Raw genomic sequence first — 17,150 nt, forward strand, 5'->3', positions numbered from 1 at the left:
TCACTTTGAGAGAAAGCGTGCCCATAGTGTGCCTAAAGCGCATCACTCCATGGGTTTATCAATTTCATTGCAATCGTGACACACCAACCTATCTGGCCCAGTTCAGGCCCAGTTATGAGTTATTAACTTGGCTGAGACTTGGCCCAGATATGGTCCATGTTTGGCCCTTGTCTGAAAGCCAGATTTGGTCCAGTCATGTACCGTAATTCACTGCGGCATGTGGGCCAAGCAAAACCTGATTGTGTGGGCCAGAGCTGGGACAGAGAAATTTTGCTATGTGGGTTGCACCTTAAAATAAAGTGTGACCAAAATAAGTTGACATCAACTTAAAAGTTTGGTGTAATAAGGTAAATTTACACCTTTAAAAACCTGCAGATGTCCAGTTCCCACTGTGCTTTGTGCCAGACAATTAAACTAAGCACTGTAATGAAGTCCCACAAAGCAAAATTTCTCTGGCCCAGCTCTGGCCCACACAATCAGGTTTTGCTTGGCCCACATGCCGCAGTAAATTACGGTACATGACTGGACCAAATCTGGCTTCCAGACAAGGGCCAAACACGGACCATATCTGGGCCAAGTCTCAGCCAAGTTAGTAACTCATAACTGGGCCTGAACTGGGCCAGATAGGTTGGTGTGTCACGATTGCAATGAAATTGATAAACCCATGGAGTGATGCGCTTTAGGCACACTATGGGCACGCTTTCTCTCAAAGTGACCTGATTGGTAGAATTTTTTTTCTTTACTCAAAAATGATTTTAGTGTATTTTAAATGTGGGTCAAGACTGGCCAAACTCAAATGGCCCACTTATCAAATTTTAAAATCTGGGCCAAATACTACGTTTTTCATCTGGCCCAAATCTTGTGTGCTGCCTTAAAGACGGTGCCACCTCTGCCAAACCCGGGCCATGTTTGGCCCACATGCTGTATGCCAGTGCTGGATGAATGCCTGCTGTGCCAGCTTTATGCCAAATCTGGGCCAGAATTCTTTGCTACTAGGGGTGTTATTGTGTGTGTTTAGATTAACAGGGAGAGTTAAATAAGTGTTTACAATGTATTTTAAAGTAAACTTGTTGATATTTCTAAACCAGTAACTATGACTTTTAACCTCTTAATTATTAGTTATTAAGGTTGTAGCTGGGTTGGTTTAGATATTGGGGAGGATTAGGGATGTAGAATAACATCATGGAGAAAGTGTTTACCTCTTAACCACACAATTAATCATGTGGTCACACTTTATTTTAGGATACACTACTTGGTTATAATAAACCATTAGCGATGATTTCAACCTCAGTTAACTGCTAATTAATAATTATTAAGGTAGTTGGGTTTAGGTATTGGGTAGGATTAGGGATACAGAATAAGATGATGGATAATTTTTGACAATTTAGTGCCATTTCGTCTGTTGTTTTGCCGTATTTGATTTGATTTGCTGGTTAATAAAAGAGAGATGAAAAATAGCCAAACCATAACAACAACCAAAACCAGGCCCGTGCAGAGATCGTCCAAAGGGCATGTGCAGGATAAATGTAAGGCCGTGTTGGGGGGGCGTGGGTGTTAGGGGGGGTCGAGCACGCGTACTCAAGAGCAGTGTTGTCGTGCGCCTACTGAAGGGCGGGATGGAGGGTGTGTCGCGTCGCGGGGGCACTTTTGATCATTTTGGAAGGGCATTTTCTATCCAAGACTAAAAAGGGCATGTGCACTGCACAGGTTGAGCCCTATGTGTGCACGTGCCTGACCAAAACACACGAAACAATATGATAAAAAAATGGTATTGGATAAATTGGAAATACGTTTTGGCAAATGGCAAATAAATTCCCAGATATTGTGTGAATTAGACAAAGAATATATAAACTTTTAATTTCTTAAAACCCTTTTAAAATTCCCTGATACTGTAGAATTCCCATGACCTGTGGGGACCCGGCACAAATATTTTGAGCAATATGAACTTATCAGGTTTACGATGTATGACAACAAGCTGTTTGACATCCATTCCATCTAATAAAAATGAAAACATCATAAAAGGGTTCTCTTTACATTTCCACGACATCCATTATCTCGCTATTACATTTTATGTCTTGTCATAATGACCGATTTGTTCATTGATGTCGAGTTTCAGTTTAGTGAAATCTTCTCATCAGTTTTTTCACAATGCAAACAGGTTTACAGAGGGAGATAGTGAGCGGTGAGATCCATGACTCGATCTTTGTAAACACGACTATTGGGAAAACTATTAAAGTAATCATAAATAATCATTTGCATAGACAGGAGAAGATGTAAAGTAACTAGAGTTGTAATTGGATGATTGGAAAACAACACCTCTGCAATATATTGCTTGTTTTTCTTAGACAGCAGTGAAATAATAGCCCCTTTCACACATACAGACCTTTCCGAAAAATTACCAACAATTTTCCGGAAAGGTCTGTATGTGTGAACAGGTCCTTTTTGAAAATACCGGTAAATTCGTTCTGGCTATTTTCCGGAAAGAGAAGTTGTAACATTACCGGTAATTTGCCGGAATGCTGCGCTGTGTGAATGCAGAAGGAAGATTACCGGAAAGAGCGTGTCCACATCTAGAACGTGCTGACGTGAGACACCTGCTTTAGCCAATCAGATCAGTCAGACGCATTCACGTGTGCGCGGTTTATGAGAATAAAAGCCTTTGAATATTTTTCCAGACACCTTTAGCTGCTAGATGTTAGTCAGATAATGTTTCTATGTTCCTTCTTAATGCTGTGTAAATAATTATCGATAAAATGTTTATGATAATCCGTTGTTTGTTTACCTTCAAGCTTTGCGTGTGCCCGTGAGCGCTAGCACACACACATATCATGAACATCTCGACATGCGAAAGTGTTTCTCTAAATGTTTTCATTGGAGTTGTACTCAATACTGATCCATCCAAAGATTTTGTAATGTAGTCAAATGTTTACAAACACAAGCGCAGCTGTTTAGAGGTCATTTCTGGTTAATAATGTCAGAATTTACCGGCATTTTGCGATGGATGTGTGAATTCTCTTTTCCGGAAAAATTCCGTAAAGTCCTCGCCTGTGTAAACAGCGCTTTTTTGAATTTACCGGTAAAGTCGTTCTGGAAATTTTCTGGATATTTACCGGTATCACTGTGTGAAAGGGGCTAATGATACACTTTTAAAGTTTCCTGCTTTTCAAATGAAGTTTCTGAAGAGATTTCAGCAATTTTGCTCAGAGATACATTCATTCATTCATTTTCCTTTGGATTAGTACCTTATTTATCAGGGATCGCCCCAGTGGAATGAACCACCAACTACTAAGGAAACTCAGAGATACAAATGTCTGCCAAAAGTAGAGCTCTCAACAAATGCCATTCAAAATTAATGTTATATAGCGGTGTTACACAGTCTTCCTGGATAAGAAATATTGACAACGACAAGGCCAATTTAGATTTTTTTATTTTGGAGAATTAGTTATTTAACCAAATGAAGATAATCTAGTCATAATTCTAATTGTTTTATTTAATTGAGATTTCTACATTATATATGTTATCAATGGGATGCGCACTTCAAAATCTTGCCTTAAGTAGTAAGTCATCCGGGTACTTCTCGCCTACTAATTTTCGAATTCTATGAATTCGGACATACTACTCGGCTCGCATACTGATTTTAGCGTACTATATAGTATGGAAGTATGCGGTTTCGGACACAGCCCATTTCTCCAGGATACAATTCTGGAATCTGAGAGTTCAAAATAAAATAGTTTCCCAATTTTCATTCGTGTTTTTATTTATTTTTATTTCCTAATTTATTTATGCTTGTGAATTGTATTATGGGATCTTGATCTTTCTTCCAACAACTTTTAACCTTGAAAATAAATAGATTTAGTGAGTTTTATGAACTTTTTTAATAGTTTAAAATTATTTATCGTCTGGTTTGGTGTTACGTGCTTGTATTGTTATGTCATGTTTATATATTTTTTTTCAATATAGGCTCATTCTAAAAGCGTAGCCCTATATATGTTTCTGGAGATTATGTAGTCAGTTACGTATGGCTAAATTAAATTTTTTAAACGAACGTTATTAGGCGGTATGATGCCATTCCATTTCATGCTTACCACCCGACCGCCATATGGATGACTTTCCTGCTGTAACCCGTTTGTCCCGTTAGCTTGCCACGTACGTCAACGGACTTGAGATGCAGAGAGGAGTTGACCACGATGACGAGGTTCGAGTCCTGTTAAGAATGATTGCAGAAAGCAGGTAAGATATAAAAGAAACCAAAAAATAAATAAACAAGTAAATAGCAGGGTGAGAATGTGGTAAAATCTAAAAACGTTTCTTTTTTTCACTTGCTTTTGAAATATGTAGGTTGGGTTTAGGGAAGTGGGTGGGCGGGCCGATCAATAAAATTGGTTGGGTTTAACGAAGGTGGAGGGTGGGTCAGTCGATTGGTCAGTCATTCAGTCAGTCAAACAGTTAACAGCAGCCTCTGGTGGATTTAAGCGAGAACAGCAGGCGCGAATGGCACTCGCGAGAGAAATTTGAGATCTCCAAAAGCATACAATCCTTCTCGAGGATTCATAAAAACAACAACTGCAAAAAAAGTACCCCCGGGACATATTTCGCGGTGTCCAGAAATGTATATAGAGGTGCGTTTTCAGAATGAGCCTGGGTTGTTTTTTTGCTCTGTTCTCCCTACTTTCATTTTTCCCAGGTGTGTTCACTGCCTCTTTCACTTGTTAATCATTCCTTCCCTCTGACATCACTCTTACATCATATCGAATAGGCCAAGACCACCCGCCATGAAAGAGCGCACCAGACCACTCACCAGCCCTCTTGTCTCTGTTGTACGTGCAATTTTTATTAAATCAAATCAAATCAGGCCTTTATGACCTGTGTCATACCCGTGTTTTACCCTCACCTGACTAATTATTATGTAAATATTTTTTTTATTTTTATTGTATTTTTTAAGATATATAAAACTGTTGAGCTGATTTATACTTCTGCATCAAACGCCGGCGTATGCTACGGCGCTGACGCATAGCCCTTCGCTGTGGCCGTCGCTGACGTGCACCTCTCAAAAAATGTAACTACACGTCGCAACAACGCGTAGCGTAAGCTCTGTGATTGGTCGGCTTGGTAGCGCTGACGAGTCTGGGCGGGACCGGGAGCGAATCGCGCGAGCGATTGTTTACAAATGTGGAGTCCCGTGAAGGAGCTCCGGATGGAAAGTTTTGTTTTGTGTTTACCTCATAGTTAAAGTTGTTGCACGTCCGCCGGTTCCTGCCTCAAATGAGCGAGTTTGAGTCACTTGTACATCCATGAAGTGTTCAGGAAAAGCAAAACAGCAGCGAAGAAACTCGACACAGAGGAACATTAACACCTAACTGCCCACTAGCGTTTCAGTAGTGTTAATGCAGACCAACAGAGACAGCCCGCAGAAGTATAAATGCACAGCCACACGCGTTGCATGCGCCCTGAGTCACGCCGGTCACTTGACGCAGAAGTATAAACCAGGCTTTAGGGTTGTTGAACACGCTAAAACAGCTGTTTTCCTGAAAAAGACGTGATAGTGTCATTAGAAACTGAAATGGAATTGACGTTATTTTAATATAGTCAGTGGTGAATTGAGGTGGGCCGGTCTCAGGCTTGAAACTCCAGGGCTAAAATGAGTCCCACTCCGGCCCTGATCACGTTACATACATTTTGCAACATGTAGGACTACTCTTGTGTTTAGTACATTAGTTTAGAGGTGAGCGCCACTCCTTGTACTTTTGGATAGATAGAGTAGGATAGCTATGATACTCGTGTAACAGGCTTATTTTGGATATATTGATTTCACTATATTTTCCTCCTGTTTACTTACTGTTCATATAAAATTTTGTGTTCACATTATAAATGTAAAAAGAGTCTGTAAAGTGACAGTGGTTTCACCTCTTCTCCCCCCCTTTGGGTTAACGTCAAGGTGGTATAGTCCAAGCAGCTATACCTGTTGCACTATTGTTTGAGCGGTCTTTTCCACCTTTACCTTGAGCTAAGGAGGTATGCTCTACCTGTTCCATATTGAACTTGGCTCTGGCCATAATTAACACACACACAAATACATATTTAAGTTTAATTTTAATCATTTGATATATTTACTGATGTAAAAACAGTTTGTTATATTGTAGAATGTTATTTTTGTTGACAAAGTACATTTAATGTAATGAGCTGAAGCTGCCGATCTCATAATAACATTCTCTGTGCAGGTATGCATTTAGGATTTTTATTTTGACAATGTAATATGTGGATTGTCAATGTTCACATGCTGATTTTTGTAATTGTGAGAGCTAGTTTTCTCTTTCCCTTTCCTGTCTTCGCGTCCTTCCGTGGCGCCTCTCGCTGGTTTCCTCCATCGTTCATTCGCCTTTTCTTTTCCACCTTTACCTTGAACTAAGGAGTAGCTATAGAACTATCGGAGCTGAAGCTGCTGATTAACATTCTCTGTGCAGACCATAGACTGTAAAATATATGGACGTAGTATCCGTGACGTCACCCATAGGTTTCTGAAGAGCGCAAAAGAAGCCACAAGTAGGCGCGGTCAATCGTCGGCATTTTGTTCACGCGTCATCACACCCACGGCGGGATACCAAACAAGAGCAAAGAGGCGGAGAGTGAGCGGAGCTACAGACACCTGCTGGTATTTAGCTTGGACCTGGTTCAGACACACTTTACTTTGGGAGAACGCTTAATACTTTATCATCTGTGACTCCTTTGTGTTCTGACCACTTGTGCTTGGTTGTACACTATATCAATAAAGTGTTTAGACTTTTAAAAACACTGCTGTAATACATTGAGCCACTAAACATTGTTCTTATGACGTTTTTCAACAGGAGGAAAACGCGAATTACTTCCAAACACTTCAGATATAGTCTGTGTTAGTAAATGTAAGACTGTTGATGACATCCAGCATAACACTGTATGACAACACTTCAGATGACTGTTCTAGAGCCTACAGCTAATCAATCTGACAGATTCTGGAGTGCATTACAGCTCTAAATATAAATATAAACGATAAATGATCTTAAATAAAACAAATACATGTATAGAGATGGTATATAAGTATATAACTTTACTCACATGGGAAACGGAGGCCACGTGAATGGTTTGTGAACTCAATTAAGTGCACTCAGCATGCCATGCCATCCAATAATTGTAGGAAACAAGTCCACAAAGCAGTTGACTGTGTAAAGCCACATAAAACAACACAGAAATACGATAAATATGCCGAGTTCAGTGGCTAATCTGCAGGATTCAGCTGAGGTGACGTGACGGCGACCAACGAGACCTAGCTGTCACTCAAGTGGCCACGCCCTTAATTATGCAAACTTAATATAACTTAATATAAAGGAAACGGATGAGTTATAAAAAATCCCCCCCCTCACAGTTGTCATGAAGGGTAATATTAGCTGTATTAACCAAAATCATTTTTTATATCAGGCTGTAAACACCTTTTTTTCTGCTGTAAAGTTGGTCATTCTAACAGTGGGCTCAATTGAAATTTGCTCTGTTTTGGAGCCAGGAGCGGCCAGGACTAGCGGAATTTCGGATGAATTGCAGTTTTAGTTACTTCCGTATTGGCTTCCTGAGGGAGAGCGGGAGGTTGCCTCTTGGTGCAGACTCAAAATGGTGTCCTCTCGTCATTCACTAAACGCAGAGCAAAAAAAAGTACGGTTACACTCGAAAAACCTCTTTGTGTGTTTATTTATTTTGTTTTTATTTATTTAGTTAGTTAGATGCTTCTGGAGAGTTAGACATCGTTTGAATTTCGTTCTTTTCTTTACCGCCGCCCACGTCCCTTCTGCCAGCTCTCGCATTGCACCGTCTTTGTGTTTGTTCCAACCATTGTATATAATGTAAATAGTATATTTTTGCATTACCTTCTTTTTTTTTATTTTTAATCAAATATTTTGTTCACTTGGCAACTGTAAATAAAGTCAGTGTTTTGGGCACATTTGCTTATGGTTGTCTTTGCACTTCATTCACTCCATATATAAATTTGTTTTATTTGTACCTCAAATGTCAAACCCTATTCCCCTAGACCAGGGGTCATCAATCTCGGTCCTGGAGGGCTGGTGTCCCTGCAGGGTTCAGCTCCAACTTATTTCAACACACCTGCCTGGGTGTTTCAAGTATACCTAGTAACACCTTGATTAGCTTGTTCAGGTGTGATTGATTAGGGTTGGAGCTAAAATCTGCAGGACACCGGCCCTCCAGGAACAAGTTTGGTGACCACTTCCCTAGACTAACATCAGGGTTTTTAACAGTTTCTTTTGTTTATTATCCTACAAAAACCTTGTAATTTAGTTACAAGTAAGTAAAGTTGTAAGCTATTTTACATACTTATTTCGCTATGTATTATTTCTTATAGATTATATTATCTTAAACTACTGAAATGTCAATAAAAGTCACTTTGTTAAACTGTAGAGTTGAATTTTCAACACCAACAGTTGACAGAGCAGAGATCAACATCCCATAATGCAGTTCACAACCGGAAATAAACGGAAAACACTTTACAAAATCACAAAATACAGAGACTGTTTTTATATATAAAGTATCTCTGCTGAAAAATCCAGCTTAAACCAGCTTAGGCTGGTTGGCTGGTTTTAGCTGGTCAACCAGCCTGGTTTTAGAGGGGTTTTGGCCACTTCCAGGCTGGTTTCCAGCCATTTCCAGCCTGGTCTTAGCTGGTCAGGCTGGAAAATGAACAGCCAAATCCAACTAAAACCAGCTTGACCAGCCTGGTTTAAGCTGGATATAGCTGGTTTTGGCTGGACTCCCAGCTTGGCTAGACTGGTCAAGCTGGTTTTAGCTGGTCATCTCCCAGCCTGACCAGGCTGGAAATGACTGGAAACCAGCCTGGAAGTGGCCAAAACCCCTCTAAAACCAGCCTGGTCGACCAGCTAAAACCAGCCAACCAGCCTAGGCTGGTTTAAGCTGGATTTTTCAGCAGGGATTATTGGTCAATATTTTTGACTCACGTATTGCCATGTCACGTAAAACTGGTTTTGTGCTCCAGGGTCTGATTTAGTTTCTGTCAGGACCACTATTATCAAAGGTAAAGCATAATTAGCACACATTAGTTTGGGTTGGGGTGTGATTCTTTTCTGGGTTCAACTCCTTGGCGTTGTATTTCTAAAAGCAGAAGTGTCATACCTGAGACCGTGTTACCTGATGTGAGCTGGATTAACGAGACCTGCCAGAACTAATGCTACGCTTCATTTATGATGCTCTCAGTGGGTGTTTTAGTTTTCGGGAACATTCAGAACATCCAAAACTGTTGCTACACAAACTCTCTATTTGCCAGATTTGTGACTGAAATCTTGAGAAACCAGTCGGTTGATATTTCTGAAGAAGGCTTCAAAGATAGCAAGAGAACACAATACAAAGAACTGGCAGTCAGTGTTTGTGTATATGTCTAATAATGGGTGTGTTGATCATGGGTAGGCTCAATTAAGGTATATAAAGAACTCATTTCCTGACATCCCAGTCCGATCATCTCGACTCGACTGTGATTTCTATGAATGCGTTGAGTGATCTTAGTAGAGACTGAAAAGCTTGACGATGGCCAAATATATTGAACGCATCAGAAATGTAATCCCGGGAATGCGCCGCAGGGACAGCAATGTCCCCCATCAAGGGGACGTGGCTGTGGATATGGGAGAGGCTGATTTTGGCAAGAAGGAAAATCAAAAAATGTCAATCTACAATCCCCTCGACCCCGTGCCGAAATATGACTTTTACGCCAAAGACACGTGGGCAGGACGTATTAAAAAGAGCAGACCTTCACTGGATGTTCTGCGCAACCCAGTAAGTCAAATCTCTATACTTTATTTTTGTTGAGTAAACAAGGATCCATCTGCTAGCTTTATTGTTCAGAGATGTAGTAAATAACAGGTATACTGTAGATTAGGACTACACGATATTTAAAAAACTGACATTGTGATTATTTGTTTAGCTACAGTGTATGTAATGCGATATTAAATATAATATCACCATATAAACTGAATAGTGAGCAGATGGTGGTGCAGTGGTTAGCACTGTTACCTCACAGCAAGAAGGACGCTGGTTCGAGTCCCGGCTGGGCCAGTTGGCATTTCTGTGTGGAGTTTGCATGTTCTCCCTGTGTTGGCGTGGGTTTCCTCCGGGTGCTCTGGTTTCCCCCACATGTGCTATAGGTCAGGGGTTTTCAAAGTCTAAGACAGAGGGCCTCCCTTTTGACACAACTTATCCATTGGCGCCCCCCTCCTCCCAATCATGCACACACACACACACACACACACACACATATATATATATATATATATATATATATATATATATATATATATATATATATATATATATATATACATATATATATATATATATATATATATAAAGACACAAACAGATGTCAGACTCTTAACTCACTTTTATCATCATTTGCATGAAAGTGCAATTATTTACAGAGTAATAACAAGTATTTTAATATAACGTTTTTAAAACTAGGATGATGGTTCAATATGAATAAAACAGATCCAAGAACTGTCCATCCCAGTCAAAACAGTCGAAGTTTTGCGGGTCTCATGCTGTCATTAGCCAAAATATCTTGACAAACCACACATAAAGGTCGTGGTTCATCAGCTGGTCTTGTCCACGTAAATGATAAACTCAAATACTGATCATCATATCGTCGTCTTTTGGGTTTAAGCCCTGAACTTGAAGGCTTTGAATCGGGGGGTCTCAGAAACCGATCCATTGCAGGCACGTGCACACATAGGGCTCAACCTGTGCAGTGCACATGCCCTTTTTAATCCTGGATAGAAAGTGCCCTTCCAAAATGATCAAAAGTGCCCCCGCGACGCGGCACACCCTCGGTCCCGCCCTTCAGTAGGCGCGCGACAACACCGCTCTTGAGCGTGCGCGCGACAACACAGCTGATCAGAACGCGCCCCCCCCTATATATATTGGCTGTACACTGTAAAAAATAAACGTTATTTCACAGGTAGTTGTCTGTATTTTTTATTTTTTTTTTTACAGAATTTTCTAGTTTTTTTTTTTCATTTAACGTTATTTTATTCATTATATTATTATGTTCTGTAATAAAAAATTCTCACATTAAATTTACAGTTATTGCTTGTATTCTGGTATTACGTTATTTTTCTGCTTTTTAAAGGAAATTTTATGTATTTTTAGAGAGTAACACATAGTTTCACATTAATATTTACAGATTATTCCTGTAAAAACAGGGAAACAAAAATTCAGTCAAATAGTTTTTAGTAAAGACAGTAAACCAATGAAGATTACCATGAGGTCAATAAAGCCAGATAATAGCCTCTTGTTTGTAGGCTGCATATAATGCATGTACTGTAAACTATGAAACGTTTATTTTACTACTTTAACAATGTTGCTATGCGAACTGTGACGATCACCAGTGATCTAGCGGCTACGGATCGCTGGAAAACTGCACACGTTACATTAACGAACTCCCAGCATGCACCACACACAACCAGGTTTCTCATTCTAACTGATTACACACACTGTCAGGCGATTGTTATGGACTGATTTCAAGGACTGTAAACTCAGCACACACAGACACATCGTTCCTGAGTCTTAAACTGTTTAGTGAGCATTATTTAGTTTGCTGCCTTTACGCTTGGGATTATCTGTGCACCTGTTTGTTTCTGTTTCAACCTTTGATTGCAAGATGATTCTCTTAATAAACGGCTATTTGGTCCTTAACTTTGTTGTGCAGGCATCCTCGCATAACACTAACCTTGTTTCTGTTGTTAAACGATGAGCAAATGTGTTATTTGTAAAAAAAAAAAAAAAAAAAAAAAAAAAAAATTAGATAACAGTTTTCTATATTCTCAAGAAAATTGTTTTGGAGTTTAGCCTACATATCCTTAAAATATTTGTTAAACTATAATAGTTTATAGTTATATTTACAGTGTTTTATGACAACAGCAATTATTTGTACCTAAGCTTTTTTTCAATCGTTTTTTTAAACGTTTTTTTCCAGTTTCAAAGGTATGTTAAAAGTGGAAAATTTAATGGAATATTTAGAGATTTTGTGCATAATTGCTTAAATTAAACTTTATAATTACAATTGCAACCTGCATAATTAAAGTAATTATTCTTAAAATCACATTAATTAATTGTGTAATTACAGTAACAACCTGTACAATTGCAGTAATAATTAGTAATGGCAGTGATAGCTTGTACAATTACAGTTAAAATTTGTAAAATGGCATTATTAACTTGTAATTATGGAATAAGAAATTACTGTTTTTTACAGATTATCTACATTTTTTATTCTGATTTTTTTTTTCTTCAGTTTTTACAGTAATTTTCTGGCGTCCCTGCTTCCAGAAAATTACCTTTTTTTTTTTTTTTTACAGTTTTTTTTTCAGTGAGTGTGTGTCAATGCAGGAGTGTATGGGTGTTTCCCAGTAATGAGTTGTGGCTGGTAGGGCATCCGCTGTGTAAAGCATATGCTGGAATAGTTGTCGGCTCATTCCGCAGTGGCGACCCCTGATAAATAAGGGACTGAACTGAAAGAAAATGAATTAATTTCTTATGCCTGAATATTTTAAACTGACTTGAAATGCGCACACTAACAGGCTGGAGAAACACACAACTGATAAACGTTCGGTAACTTTATGGTTCAACTTTGCAGTGACTCCAAAAAAATCAGGAGTGTTTCCAAATGTGGCTCATTGTCAACTACAATACCGATTCGACATTGCAGACCACTATTGCGGATCACACATTGCAGATTACGATGAATGTGCGTATTACGATATTGATGCTGAAGTGATATATTGTGCAGCCCTACTGTAGACTGATAACAGCAAAAGGCTGATGCAGGTGAGATAGAGTATTCCCAGGACAAGCATGGGTCACCAACCTCAGACATAATCTAAGAGGGCTAGGCGGGAAAGTAAAACAAGGCAACAGGTTTAAGTTTGAGCTGGTGCTAACAAGTCCAAAAAAAGATCCTCGATGTTTTCCAATCCTTTTGTTTTGATCATCTATTGGTCTTATGGATTCAGGTGATGTCAGAGTTCACCAAACCTGAACTTTCCAATGCAGCGACATTCAAAACTTAATGCACAAGCTTTTATTTATGGTCTGCATGAATATGAATGCAAATCTATTGAGGGGCATCTTAAGACGAATAGGAAATCCAAAAACATGAGCAAGAATCTAAACACAGGTAATTAGATTAGACTACGAGTTTACACAGAGGTCTGGAACGGGCTCCGTAAGCACCGATATCAGCTAAGAAGTAATAAGTGCATGCAACAATTTGCACGTAATACAGGGCAGGTCAGTTGGTGCTTTTGAAAACACAATTGATTGGGTGTAGGGAAGGGGGTGGGAGTGTCAGTTGGCGCATTTGAAAACACTATCGATTGGGTTTAGGGAAGAGGGTGGGCAGGTCAGTTGGTTCCTTTGAAAACACTATCGATTGGGTTTAGGGAAGAGGGTTGAAGGGTCAGTTGGTTCTTTTGAAAACACTATCGGTTGGGTTTAGGGAAGGGGGTGGGTGGGTCAGTTGGTTCCTTTGAAAACACTATCGATTGGGTTTAGGGAAGAGGGTTGAAGGGTCAGTTGGTTCTTTTGAAAACACTATCGGTTGGGTTTAGGGAAGGGGGTGGGTGGGTCAGTTGGTTCTTTTGAAAACACTATCGGTTGGGTTTAGGGAAGGGGGTGGGAGGGTCAGTTGGCGCTTTTGAAAACACTCGATTGTGTGTAGGAAAGAGGGTGGGAGGGTCAGTTGGTGCTTTTGAAAACACTATCGATTGGGTTTACGGAAGAGGGTGGGCAGGTCAGTTGGTTCTTTTGAAAAAAACTATCGGTTGGGTTTAGGGAAGGGGTGGGCAGTTCGGTTGGTGCTTTTGAAAACACTATCGGTTGGGTTTAGGGAAGGGGGTGGGCAGGTCGGTTGGTGTTTTTGAAAACACTATGGGTTGGATTATCGGTTGGATTTAGGGAAGGGAGAGGGTGGGTCAGTCAGTTAGTCAGAGGCCTCTTGTGGGTTTACAATGGGAAATTTGAGATCTCAAAAAGCATACACTTGGGCATCTGGTGGATTCGCAAAAACAAATCCTGCAAAAAAAAGTACCTCTTGGGACATATTTTACGCTCTCCAAAAATGTATACGAGATTATGCATCCGTAATGAGCCTGGGTTGCATTGTTTATGGCAGGGGTGTCAAACTCAATTCCTGAAGGCAGAAGCCCTGCAGTTTAGTTCCAACCCTGCTTCAACACACTTACCTGTAGGTTTCAAACAAGCCTGAAGGACTCAATTAGTTTGATCAGGTGTGTTTAATTAGGGTTGGAACTAAACTGTGCAGAGCTGCAGCCCTTTTGGAACTGAGTTTGACACCTGTGGTTTATGGCAACATCTAGATTTTGCTGTTGATTCACTCACTATATGTTTCTGTCAACAGCCGGATGACATTACACCAACACCAGATGAAGAAGATGGACGGCCCAAAGTCAAGCTGGTCCGCTTTGGGTGGGTTCTAGGAGTTTGGGTGAGAAAAACACAATCATAAATGTTACCTATAATATTTAAGTAATTATTATTTTTTATAAACCTTTATGAGTTGCCTACTTCTGTTAGCAAAATAAGATATTCTGAAGAATGTTGCAAAAAAAGCTGCCACTGACTGAAATAGTAGGAGCAAAACATACTATGGAAGTCAGTGGCTGTTTTTCTTATTTATATGTTCAACAGAAGAACTCAAACAGGTTTGTAACAAGTGGAGAAGGCGTAAATGATGACAGAATATTCCTTTAAGCTGAACTGAATTATCAGTGAACCAACTTGATGTTACCTGATTTCCGATTAGTGCATGTTTTCATTGTAAAACTGCTTCTTTGAAAAAAAATAGCAATTTGTATAAAGCACTATAGAAATAAGTGACTTGGCTAGTACTGGCAAATAAAATCACATGGTTTCATTAATTGTATAGTGGCATCATACATATTTTGTACTGTTTTACACAAGCATGCTTAAGGTAACACCCCAAATAAATGTGTTTTTACTTATCAGAATTCATGAAATTGTAAATTAAATGACCAAAATATGTACAGATTCGCTGCATGTTGAACATCTGGGGAGTCATCATGTACCTGCGGCTGCCGTGGGTCACATCTCAAGCCGGACTTGGTGAGTCGATCCTAAATATTTACATCACTTGAAATCAATTAAAGGTTTAGTACACCCAAACAATGATGATAAACTCTGTTATTACTTGCTTACCCTGGTGTTGTGACAATCCCCTAAAATCTTAGTTCCTCTTCAGAACAGAAACTGAGCTATTTTAGATGAAATCTGAGAGCTCTCTCATCCTCCATAGACAGCAAGACTTCAGAGATGCTTAAAGTCCAATAGAGGAACCCAAAGCACTTGACAAAACAGTCCATATGACTATAATCAAGCTCCAAAAACACTTTTATTCACAGTAAAACGGTGTAAAAATGATTTTGAAATAACCCAAAACAAAACTTTTTTGTGCATTTACAACAGGCGACATAGCACTTGTGTGTAGCTGCTGACTACAGTAAACATGCACCCTGACCATGCCGTAGAAGAGAGACAAAGGAAGTAACTTTTTGGTTGGCAAATGTTTTGGGTGTTTTCCAATATTGGGCATCCACTGCATAAAACATATAATAATAATAATAATAATAATAATAATTCCTTACATTTATATAGCTCTTTTCTGGGCACTCAAAGTGCTTTACACAATGGGGGGGAATCTCCTCATCCACCACCAGTGTGCAGCATCCACCTGGATGACGCGACGGCAGCCATTTTGCGCCAGACCGCACACCACACACCAGCTGATAGGTGGAGAGGAGACAGAGTGATGAAGCCAATTATGATATGGGGAGGGTTAGGAGGCCATGATGGACAGAGGCCAGTGGGCAGATTTGGCCAGGATGCCGGGGTTAAACCCCTACTCTTTTCCTGGGATTTTTAACGACCACAGAGAGTCGGGACCTCGGTTTAACGTCTCATCTGAAAGACGGCGCTCACTGAGCAGTATAGCATCCCCGTCACTATACTGGGGCATTAGGACCCACACAGAACGCAGGTTGGGCGCCCCCTGCTGGCCTCACTAACACCACTTCCGGCAGCAACCTGGCTTTCCCATGTGGTCTCCCATCCAGGTACTGACCGGGCGCAGCCCTGCTTAGCTTCAGTGGGCGACCATGTGAGAGTTGCAGAGAGCTAGCTGCCGGCTGCATATGCTGGAATTGTTGGCGGTTCATTCCGCTGGGGTGATCTCTGAAATAGAGATTAAAGTGAAGAAAAAAGGAATGAATGAATGATTAAGGGACTCCATTGATAATGCATTTGGTTCCTTTTCTGGACATCTCAAGAGATTGCTGTATATGGCTGGCCACAGAACGATTTCATCAAAATCATATTAATTTGTGTTCTGATGTTATAAAATTGAGAGTAATTCACAACAGAAGAAAAGTTTTTTTGGTGAACTAACCTTTTAAAAGTCACTTGTCTCAATTATTTTTAACGATTCACTATGTTCTCAAGTAAAAAGAAACTAGGCATGATTTAAAATCATTTGACAGATTTCACCTTTCCGCTTGCAGTTCTGACATTCGTCATCATCTTCATGTCTGTCACCATCACGACGATCACGGCGACATCAGTGTCTGCAATCTCCACCAATGGGAAAGTCTACTCTGGTCAGTGGCATCCTTTTCTCCTTTTACCTTAGGAAAGTTCAGTAAGTACCAAAAGTTTCAGCCTCATGCAAAAGTAATTTTAAGCACATAGAAAGCATATTAAACTAAAACATCACTAGTTTTAAATATGTTGTTAAAATAAAATGTTAAAATATTGATAACCTAATGTGGTAACACTTTATATAATAACTACACACTATGAATCATTTATTAAGCATTAGCAAATAGTGAACTCATTATCTGTTAAAGGGCACCTATGGTAAAAAAATATATATACTTTTCAAGCTGTTTGGACAGATCTGTGTGTTGGTATAGTGGAGGGGTTTTCAAAGTGTGAGGTGCGCCTCCCCTGGGGGGCGCCAGAGCATGTCAGGGGAGGCACGGGAAAAAAATATAATATAATAAAAATATAATTATTAAGTTTAA

The 17,150-nt window shown here is 39.7% G+C and overlaps 1 protein-coding gene and 1 long non-coding RNA gene across 2 annotated transcripts in view; one reads left to right on the top strand and one right to left on the bottom strand.

Annotated features, from left to right (window-relative positions):
* The window catches only part of LOC141375262 (uncharacterized), a 39,773-nt gene that overhangs the window by 5,186 nt on the left and 17,437 nt on the right, over positions 1–17,150 (bottom strand). The window contains exons 2-4 of the long non-coding RNA XR_012382995.1: positions 16,615–16,751; positions 14,434–14,527; positions 4,086–4,204 (exon numbers count right to left, since the gene is read on the bottom strand). This is a non-coding gene — a long non-coding RNA (uncharacterized lncRNA). The remainder of the gene's footprint in view (positions 1–4,085; positions 4,205–14,433; positions 14,528–16,614; positions 16,752–17,150) is intronic.
* Positions 9,574–17,150, top strand: part of slc12a10.2 (solute carrier family 12 member 10, tandem duplicate 2) — a 44,973-nt gene continuing 37,396 nt past the window's right edge. The window contains exons 1-4 of the mRNA NM_001045001.1: positions 9,574–9,819; positions 14,453–14,539; positions 15,102–15,177; positions 16,629–16,724. Of these exons, the coding sequence (NP_001038466.1) occupies positions 9,574–9,819; positions 14,453–14,539; positions 15,102–15,177; positions 16,629–16,724 (505 nt within the window). The remainder of the gene's footprint in view (positions 9,820–14,452; positions 14,540–15,101; positions 15,178–16,628; positions 16,725–17,150) is intronic.

This window comes from Danio rerio, chromosome 7 (assembly GCF_049306965.1).
Source record: "Danio rerio strain Tuebingen ecotype United States chromosome 7, GRCz12tu, whole genome shotgun sequence".
Lineage (NCBI taxonomy): Eukaryota > Metazoa > Chordata > Actinopteri > Cypriniformes > Danionidae > Danio > Danio rerio.